Source organism: Felis catus, chromosome C2, assembly GCF_018350175.1.
Source record: "Felis catus isolate Fca126 chromosome C2, F.catus_Fca126_mat1.0, whole genome shotgun sequence".
Classification (NCBI taxonomy): Eukaryota; Metazoa; Chordata; class Mammalia; order Carnivora; family Felidae; genus Felis; species Felis catus.
Window position 1 is genome coordinate 141,948,943 of NC_058376.1, and position 11,034 is coordinate 141,959,976.

The 11,034-nt window shown below is 37.6% G+C and overlaps 1 protein-coding gene across 4 annotated transcripts in view; it reads right to left on the reverse strand.

Annotated features, from left to right (window-relative positions):
• Positions 1-11,034, reverse strand: part of NGLY1 (N-glycanase 1) — a 63,146-nt gene that overhangs the window by 51,603 nt on the left and 509 nt on the right. For all 4 annotated transcript variants that reach the window (XM_006936470.5, XM_003992176.6, XM_006936471.5 and 1 more), the window contains exon 2: positions 785-899. In XM_006936470.5, the coding sequence (XP_006936532.1) occupies positions 785-899 (115 nt within the window). The remainder of the gene's footprint in view (positions 1-784; positions 900-11,034) is intronic.

The window sequence follows — 11,034 nt, forward strand, 5'->3', positions numbered from 1 at the left end:
ATCTATTTCTGTAGTTCACTATTATACCCTTCAGAGCCTGGAACAGAATCTGGGGAGAAAAGCAGAGAGGCAGAAAGGAAACGACCTCTTACGGCAACTCAGCATATCACTTGAACAATTTCTACAGCCTTGCCAATTCAGCCTCTGTGGACTACCGAGTATCCATAAGCTGGTTCTACTTCTTTCAATATTCCATGAACTACAAATGGCTAAGCATATACACAGACAGAAAATTCACGGTATTGATTACTTTCACTGTGGCATAGAATTGAACTATGCCACAAGATTCCGGAGGATGAAAACACCAAACGTTTACTTTGACCTAAAAACCAAAAAACATACTGAGATTCTTCTCTTCTGTCACAGAAGAAATTCCTTACAAGTGGCAACTAAACTCAGCTTTTCTGTGTCTACTCTTCTCATTTCTTAATGGAGACAGGTGGTTAGACCCTATTCATATTCATGTGTGCTCACAAAGCAGGTTTTTGTCAAAAGTCTAAAGTGACCCACAATGGGGTCTCTAGGTTGTATATCTGACCTACCTGTTCTAAAGGATTAAGACTTGTAAGAATTTTCTCTGTGGGAGAGTTGTTATATTGTGATTTTAAAGCATATTTACTGTGACTTTCAAATGTCTAATAGGTGAAGAAATAACTAGCTGCACAGATTTCCAAACTGATCAATTAATTAAAAAAATATTATCTTATTTAGGTAATTAACCATCAACACTACAACAAATTCTTTGTACATGAATTGGGGAAAAGAAACCCTTCAACATACTCACCTCTTCAAAGCCCATTTCAAATAAACATTCAACGGCTCCTCTGACAGGTAAGAGTCTAGTAGAAAAAGCTGTGTTTCCAATCCGGATAGATCTATATTTTTCATCATTAGGGTTTCTGATTTAAATAAAAAAAATTTGATTATATATAACAATTTATACTTTCCACAGTGTTTTTGCACTCCTTTTCACATTTTATATTGGCTATATTGCTACAAGGTAGTACAGATCCCAGCTTTACAGAAAGAGGAAGAACAGTCTGGAAAAACAGCCTGATTTTGAGATTCTTACCTCAATATACATTTACTACCACCCTACTGTTTAATATCAGTTGATAATATTAATGCTTCCATAACAGACATCCATGTGACTCTGTAATTCTGTGCTATTAAGGCTACATACCTTTGTGAGTTTTTTTTTTTTTTTTAATTTTTTTTTTCAACGTTTATTTATTTTTGGGACAGAGAGAGACAGAGCATGAACGGGGGAGGGGCAGAGAGAGAGGGAGACACAGAATCGGAAACAGGCTCCAGGCTCTGAGCCATCATCAGCACAGAGCCTGACGCGGGGCTCGAACTCCCGGACCGCGAGATCGTGACCTGGCTGAAGTCGGACGCTTAACCGACTGCGCCACCCAGGCGCCCCAGTTTTGTGAGTTTTTAGGGTGCTAAGAAAAAAAAATCCACATAAGCTCCAGACATGGGGCAGAAGGTTTTGCCTATTTTGTTCTGATGGACCTCAATCATCAAGAATGGTACTTGATGCATAGACGGTGGTTAGTAAATACTTGTGAAATGAATGAATGAAAGAAACTAAAAAGCTGCATAAAAACTGATCACAGTTCCTGGAAGATTTTACTTCTGAAAAATATAAACCCAGGTACACCTTGATTTTCTTTCTTCCCTAGACCGGTGATTGTTTTTACTCTATGTTCTGCTTCAGCTCAAGATATATTTTAGTCACAGCCAATTTTTTTTTTTTTTTTACGGTGATTAAGATTTTGAATAGCATGCATGGGATAAGACCAGCATATGAAAAGCTTTGAAATTTTTAATAACGTTGATAAATCGGAAATGCTGTTTTTAAAAAATCAGAAAAAAAAAAAAACAAGGTTAAGATAATCACAGTATTATACTCAAGACCATCAGAACATAATTTAGGATAAGCAGATTTCATATCTGACACAAACTCCCTTCCAATGGTAGTGGCTTCCATTACTATTTTAAGAAGGATTCTGAGGCTGTGTCAGGGGTCTATGGGAAGGAGTGCTGAGGCCATCTGCCTGGGCTATTGAATGGGGATGGCAGACAAATGCTGGCAACTATTAACAACTCATTAACCATTTGTGTCCTAATTTAATTGTGAAAGTTTTAACATATTTCACATTTGTTTTCCATTGAGCAACTCTCTATTGCCCAATTGTCATAAATACATGAATCTTTTTAAAACTTTTCCTTAAGTTCCAAAATTATACAAGTTTATTACAGAATATTCAGGGACAAAGCTCTAAAATAGTGTTATTCAAAATGTCCATGGACTGGAGCCAATCTACAAACTCCTTGCTATTCATTCATGAGAATGTGCAGAAATTGAGAATACTCAGCAATTATTATAACAATTTGATGTGCCATGAAATTTTTATTGTTATTTTACAAAAGGTATAGGTCCACCAAAGACTGGAAATTAAAAACAAAAACACTTGTTCTTCACCACAGGTCATTTGAGCATCACAGGTGGTTGAAAAAACACAAAGAAAAAAATGTATGTTCTGCTCTTTTACTCTGTGTGTTAAATGAGAGCTTCTCACCCTTGGCATTATTGACATTGGAGGTCTTTGTTGTAGGGGGCTGCCCTGCACACGGCGAGATATTTAGCATCCCTGGCTTTTATGCCACACTAGATCATAAGTGTGCCTCCCTTTCTTACTACTTAAAACAAAAAACATTAAACCATACAATAACCCTACATTTACCAAGGCTAGTTACAGATAAATGTAGCATCTTTTCATGATATTCAACACGTTTCACACGGTTATAAACATATCACTACCATCAGTATGACAGAACCTACTGGTGCAAAACTGCTTGAGGTTGTTTTGTTTGTTTTACATATTTTTCCCCAATAGCTTCCAGATTTTTACATGATCAAAGTCTTTCACTGGCCTTAATTTTCTACTTTTCCCTCCCTCTTTTACCACTGTTTAAAAAATTCTTATAAAACACTCATTAGTTGATCTGATACGTTTCAAAATAACTGTTGATACGGCTTTTCTGTTAATAGTCTATTTCCCATCTTTTTACATCTATGGGTCTCACATACCATTTATGTATTTTTCTCACTAAAAACATAATGCAAACAAAAACAAAAAAACCCAACAGTAATGTCCAGTTACCCAAATTCTATCTATCTCTTTTAAAATATGTTGAGCACACCAGCCATAGTCTTGAACATAAAATGGTGCCAAAAGTTCATCCTGAAGCCCTCAAAGACTTAGAGAACTTGGCCACAAAGCCATTAGGCCTCAAATCCATAAGATCCCACTTCCTGTCCTTGGAAAAGTACCACAAAAACACTTTCTAAATCTCTAGTTTTACAGCCTCTCACCCCAGTGTATCCACCATCCTTGAACTCATTACTACTCTCCTTATCTTGCAGTATCTTGCAGTACCCCTAAGGATCACCTTTATTTTTGCTTCATCTTCTTCTTCTGTTAATTCCTCTGCAGACTTTTCTCAATATTTTCTGCTATAATTCTTCAATGTGTTTTTTCTGCCTCTGCTGACTCTTAACTATTTCTGCAACTGGTAATATTTATCTTGCTTATTAGCAATAATTGTTCACATTCACTTGAGGTGTTTGTTTAGTTGTTTGCTGGATAGTATTGAACGAATGAATAGGGTCTTGAAAGGGCAACAAAATTTCCTGCACCTCACTCACTATCACTTTGAACACATTTTAGTATCTTCCTAGTTGTCTTACCCCCAGGTATCTACAAAATTGTTTAATCTGTAGAATGTTAATTATTAGTCTTTACTTTTACAATTGAATGGTAGAAAAAAGTCATGCTTTTCACCTTGAACGTCATTATCTACCATTTATTTAGGATCTTAAGGCATGTTAAACAGTAAGCTTCCCACTGAGGTCACAGACTCAGGAAAAAAAAAACCAACTTAAATGTTTCTATTTCAGAATTTCAGAAACGCTGAGAATAAACATAGCTGACCATTTACTAGCCCTCTTTCTCTTTAGAATGCATAATGCCAGAAAGGGTTTACAGAAATGGAAACTTAGTACATGAGAGATCCTATAATCTTGTATTTTTATTACTAATCACAAAAATTGGTTTGTAGGCCATTTAAAAAATATTTCTTTTGTAAACAGTCCTTTTCAAAATAGTTCTTTACAAAATAGTCCTTTTGTAAATCAAAATAATTGAGATACATGTAAATTTTTCTTTAAAAAAAATTTTTTGTAGTGTTTATTTTTGAGAGAGAGAGCACACATGTGCACAAGTGGGGAAGAGCAGAGAGACAGAGGGGGAGACACAGAATCCGAAGCAGGCTCCAGGCTCCGAGCTGTCAGCACAAAGCCTGGTGTGGGGCTCGAACTCACAAACTGTGAGATCATGACCTGAGCTGAAGTCGAATGCTTAACCCACTGAGCCACAGGTGCCCCGTATGTGTATATTTTTCAAAAACATCTAACTGCCTTTAGAACCAGCTGGGAACCATCTCTGGCTGTCTACCATTGTATGTAGCTGACAATAAGGGAAACATACACATAACCTAGCTTGTTCAGAGTGAAAGGTTGAATAATGGTAACAATAGATAACATATGTGCCTTTATTTCTCTTTTGCAAGAATCTCATAATGCAGGCATTTTTTCTTTCCTCTTAAAAATGAGGAAACTGAAAAAAAATGAAGAAACTTAAGTCCAGAGACTGTACATAAATTGACTATAGCCACACTCTTAGGAAATGGTTGACTGGGGTTTAAAACCACTGGTTTGATTACAAAGCTTACATACTCTTCACCATACAATACACCAACAAACTCACCACTCCTCAATTAACCCTCTTTCGATTTCTCCAGTTGTCAGTAGTAACCTAGATTAGAAATCTGAAGTTATTTGGGTTATTTTGTCTCTTCCCATTTCCAGTTCTACTCCTTGCATTCAGTCATCAAGAACTACCAATCCCTGCCTCCAACAGTTCTCTTCTCTCCGCATTTATGTTTATGATTACTGTAATAGGCTCCCAAATGAAATCTATGCCTTGTGTCTTCTTACATCATTATTCTACATTAAACTCCTTCGTTATATTTCTCTTTGACTCTAGAACGTATAATCACTTTCTCTTGTCTCCTATGTCAAATATATGTTCTCTGCCATTCCATCAACCTGTCCCATCTTACCAAACCTCTGTTCTCAAAACTCTTCCACACTAGGTCCCCCTGCTATCTCCAGACACGAACATGTAACTCCTTGAACACTGTCTTGCAATTGTTCTCTGGATTTTACACTGTGGCTGTTTCCCATACTTGTGCCTTTCTCCTAAACATATTTATTTATTTTCTTGGAAAGAAGAAACCACTTTCCATTCTTGGCCCTCCCCAATCATAGGCAGTTTAATTTGTAACCAATAACCGTGTGCAGTTTGCAAAAGAAATTAGTAGAACATCAAACATATTTTTTAAGGAATAAATGGAGCAAATTATCCAAGGAATAATTCCACACATGTGGAATGCTAGTCAAACTATTTTAGAGTTTGAAAAACAGATATTATTGAGTACAGCTCATCTTTATCTAGGAGTCAGTGAACTGGAAAAAAAAGTAAAAGGTTCAAACCCATGGCATATTGTGCGTGCAAATTAGCTTATATTTTATTCTGTAGTTTCATTAACTATGACTCTTAGTTGGGGAATAGGTTAACATCACCTGAAGCAGAAATCTGAAATGTAACCAAAACCATAATCTTCACTTGAGTGTAGTGACAAGTGCTGCTGTTTATAAAAAATCAAACAAAAAACCACAAAAAAACCCAGCTATTAATGAAAGTCTCATTTCAGCACTCATTTCATAAAATACTACGTCAAACACTGAGGTAGGAATAAGATATATTAAGACAACATCCCTGACACAGTCCCTTATCTTTAACACTAATGGATTTCCCCAAACAGCAAAAGGAACAGAAAACTTTGGTTTTCGCTACTCTCAAGTAAGTGAGATTAGCAGATCTGTAACAGAATGTAGTTAGAGCAACCTACATTAGAAATCTCTGAAGAAGAGATCAGGGACTTAGAAGTGGAAGAAAGAATGTTTTTTAACTTCCTGAAGCGTAAAGGAGTTTTAATTCAAAGAAAATGAGAGCAGGGATTACTACTATTACAAGCATACCTCAGAGACATTATAGGTTTGGATCTAGACCAATGTAGTAAAGTGAAAATTGCAGTAAACCAAATCAAATGAATTTTTAAAATTTCCCACTGCATATAAAAGTTATGCTTATACTATATTGTACTCCATTAAAAGTGTAATAGCATTGTTTTAAAAAAATGTACATACCTTAATTAAACAATACTTTATTGCTAAAAAATGCTATCATATGAACTTTCAGTAAGTTGTAATCTTTTTGCTGGTGGAGGGTTTGCCTCGATGTTGATGGATGCTAAGTATTGATGGGGCTGCAGCAATTTCTTAAAACAAGACAATAAAGTTTACCACATCAATTGACTCTTCCTTTTATGAATAATTTCTCTGTACCATGTGATGCTGTTTGATGAAACATCTTTCAAAACTGGAGTCAATCCCCTCAAACCCCGACACTGTTTTATCAGCAAAGTTTGTTATATTCTAAATTCTTTGTTGTTATTGCAACAATCTTCACAGCATCTGCACTAGGAGGCTCCATCTCGAGAAACCAATTCCTTTGCTCATCCATAAAAAGCAACTCCTCATCCATGAAAGTTTCCTTTTTAAAATGTATTTATTTATTTATTTTGAGAGAAAGAGAGAGAAAGAGCAGGGCAGGGGCAGAGAGAAGGAGAGAATCCCAAGCAGGTTCTGCGCTATCTGTGCAGAGCCTGATGTAGGGCTCCATCTCACGAACCCCGAGATCATGACCTGAACTAATCAAGAGTCAGACGCTTAACCATCTGAGCCACCAGGCACCCCATTCATCCGTGACAGTTTTATCATGAGATTGCAGCTATATCTTCAGGCTCCACTTCTAATTCTAGTTCTTTTGCTATTTCCTCCACTGAAGTCAGGAATCCCTCAAAGTTATCCATGAGGGTTGAAATCAACTTCTGCCAAACTCCTATTAATGTTGACCTTTTGACTGCCTACAATGAAATCACAAATGTTAATGGTATCTTGAATGGTGAATCCTTTTCAGGTTTTCAACTTTGCCCAGATCCATCAGAGAAATCATTATCTATGGCAGCTATGGCTTTACAAGATGTAGCTGTTAAAATAAAAAGAGTTGAAAGTCAAAATGACTCCTTGATCCATGGGGCTGCAGAAGAGATGTGTTAGCAGGCACGAAAACATTATGTCATTGTACATTTCTATCAGAGCTCTTGGGTGACCAGGTGCATTGTCAATGAGCAATAATATTTTGAAAGGAATCTTTTTTTCTGACGTCTCAACAGTGGCCTTAAAATATTCAATAAATCACATAGTAAAGAGACATGCTCTCATCCAGGCTTTGTTTTTCCATTTAGAATTTTCAGAATGGTTAATCAGCATTGACTTCAATTTAAAATCACCAGCTGTGTTAGCCCCTAACAACAGAGAGTCAACTTGTCCTTTGAAGCCAGAAATTGACTTCTCCTCTCTGGCTATGAAGTCCTAGATGGTATCTTCTTCCAATAGAAAGCTGCTTTGTCTATGTTGAAAAATCTGTTGTTTAGTGTAGCCATCTTCATGAATTATATTAGCTAGTTCTGGGTAACTTTCTGCAACTTCTCATCATCATTTGCTGCTTCACCTTGCACTTTTGTGTTATGGAAACAGCTTCTTTCCTTTAACCTCATGAACCAACCTCTGCTAGCTTAAAACTTTTCTTCTTCAACTTCATCACCTCTCTCAGTCTTCACAGAACTGAAGATTTAAGACCTTACTCTGGATTAGGCTTTGGTTTTTAAGGGCATGTTGTGGTTGGCTTGATCTTCTTTCTAGACCACTAAAAGTTTCTCTATTAGCAGCAAAAAGGCTGTTTTTCTTTCTCATCATTTGTGTGTTCACTTGAATGGCACTTTTAATCTCCTTCAAGAACACTTCCTTTACATTTGCAACTTGGCTTTTTGGTACAATAGGCCTAGCTTTTGGCTTATCTTGGAATTTGACACAGCCTCTTCACTAAGCTGAATCACTTGTAGCTTTTGATTTAAAGTGAGAGATGTGTACCCCTGCCTTTCACTTGAACACTTAGGCCATTACAGGGTTATTAACTGGCCTAATTTCAATTATTATTGTGTCTTAGGAAACAGGGAAACCTAGGAAAGGAGAGGGGACAGAAGGCTCAATGGGTGGAGCAGTCAGAACACACACATTTATAGATTAAGTTTCCCATCTTATGTAGGTGCAGTTGGTGCACCCCCAAAAATTACAATAGTAACATCAAAGATAAGTGATCACAGGATAAAGAAGATATGGTGTGTATACACATACACACACACACACACACACACACACACACACACACAATGGGAATATTACTCAAACATAAAAAAGAATGAGATCTTGCCATCTGTGACGACTTGGATCTAAAAAAAGCAAAACAAATAAAGAAAAAAACAGAAACAAACACAGAGAGGGGGATGGGCAAAATAGGTGAAGGGGAGTGGGAGATATAGGCTTCCAGTTATGGAATAAATAAGTCATGGCAGCAGGGGACATCTGGCTGGCTCAGTCATTAGAGCATGTGAATCTTGATCTCGGGCTCGTGAGTTCAAGCCCCACACTGAGCATAGAGCTCACCAAAAAAAAAAAAAAAATAGTAAAAAAGTCACAGGGATAAAAGGAACATAACAGGAACTATAGTTCATGGCTATATTAATATAGCTTTATAATAGTTTTGTATGACGACAGATGGTAGCTACACTTGTGAGCATAGCATAATGTACAGACTCGGGGAATCACTATGTTGTAATAGTGAAATTACCGTGACATTGTGTCAACTATATTTCAATTATATAAAAGAGCTCAGGGGCTCCTGGGTGACTCTGTTCCTTAAGCATCCAACTCTCTGTTTCGGCCCAGGTCTCATGATCTCACAGTTCATGAGTATGAGCCCCGTGTTGGGCTCTGCTCTGATAGTGTGGGGCCTGCTAGGGATTCTCATTCTCTCTCTCTCTCTCTCTGCCCCTCCCTTGCTTGATCTCCGTCTCAAAATAAATAAATTAAAAAAAATTAAAGAACTCATTGATCACAGATCACCATAACAAATAATGAAAAAGTCTGAAATACTACAATTACCAAACTGTGACACAGAGGTACAAAGTGAGTAAATGCTGTTCGAAAATGTCACCGACAGGTTTGTTCAACAACATAAAATTTGACTTTTGTAAAAATTTGTAAAATTGAATTGAATTTGTAAAAAACACAATATTTGCAAAGCACAATAAAATGAAGCGCAATAAAACAAGGTACGCCTGTACTTAAACTAACAAGGGTAGTTTTTCATACCATCTCCAATTATCAGTTCCAAACCTCTAATTCCCTTAAAAAAATTTTGAGAATCAGAGACAGACAGGGCACAAGTAGGGGAGGGGGAGAGAGAGAATGAGACACAGAATCCGAGCAGGCTCCAGGTTCTGAGCTGTCAGCACAAACCGTGAGATCACGACCTGAGCTGAAGTCAGACGCTCAACCAACTGGGCCACCCAGGTGCCCCTCTAATTCTCTTTTTAGAGAAAGCTTTTCAAGATCAGAAACATAAACCATAGTAAAAACTGTAATATGAACTGGCAGCATGCCAAGCTGCCTCTACGAGTTTGATAAATATTCACAATGGTGATTATACCAAGTTATTATTTGCATGCAGAGGTTTTCCTTCCTCAAAACATCTTGATCTTAGCATTCTGGGTTTCACTAGATTAAAAGCAGAAGTGAATCCTATTACAAGGCCACTTCCCTTTTCTGAATAATGGGGTTTAAATAGTTTGATGGCTTTCCAGGTTGGAGGTCCCAGCTGCTAAAATCCGGAGGACTCAGTTTATGGGTTCATTCATGCACAGTCCACTGGCATCTTTGTGCTTTGAAGAGCTGTTAGACCTCACAGGGCAGAGGTGACCTGAAGAAGGTGTCACAGAGGAGAAAGGCAGTCCTCCACATAGGTCACAATTGTGTAGCTGTGTACATTGCCCATGCTGTATCCCTTATAGCATTTGCAAATAATAAAGGCGCATTTTTCCTTCAATTTACTTTTAAAATCCTTACTGTTACCTATATAAACAATATATTGCCATGAACACCGAACTGCCACGGGTTGAAACACTACACTTGGAACTAAAGTCTCTAAAATTGGGTCATATCAAATCTATAACCATGAAACTAAGAAGCATTTCCTTTCAGCCTTCACACCAATATACCCGCCACTCAGCAGAACATGTGCACCAGGGGGTGGGGTGGGAGACAGAGCCTAGACAGTAATCGTGGTGACCTGATAAATGAGGTATCACCACTCAGGTATCTGCCACCTAGAACTCCTTTAACCTCGCTTCTATCTCCCTCCCCCACACATCACATTCTCAAGACACTACATGAATTGATCTAAGAACTGACAACGAAAAGGATTCAAAATGAGGAATCAAACTTGCCTCCCAACTCCCCAAATCTGTAAGGTCCCTTTAGGATCTATCTACAAGTGTACTTTTGCTCACAGGAGAATGAAACAAATTACTCTCAGCCACGGTAATCTTCACTCATTCTTATTTAAAAGGTCATGTTGAAAACTACACTACAGGTATTAATATAAAAACTGTAACTTTAAAGTAACACGGTTAATATGTCAGTCGACAAAACTGGACAGGAAAAGACCATAAAGAAATGTAAAAACCCCACTACTTCAGTTAGCATGATGCTTTAACATTAAAATATTCACAAAATGTTGGGGGGAGGGGGATTTTGTCGGAGACTAACTTCTCATAAGCCTGTGGCAATTTAAGGCACTACGGTAAGACCCACGCAGCGGGAAGGAGACGCTGTCATCTGCGCTGACACCAAGACAGTTAAACAACTCGATCGGAGGC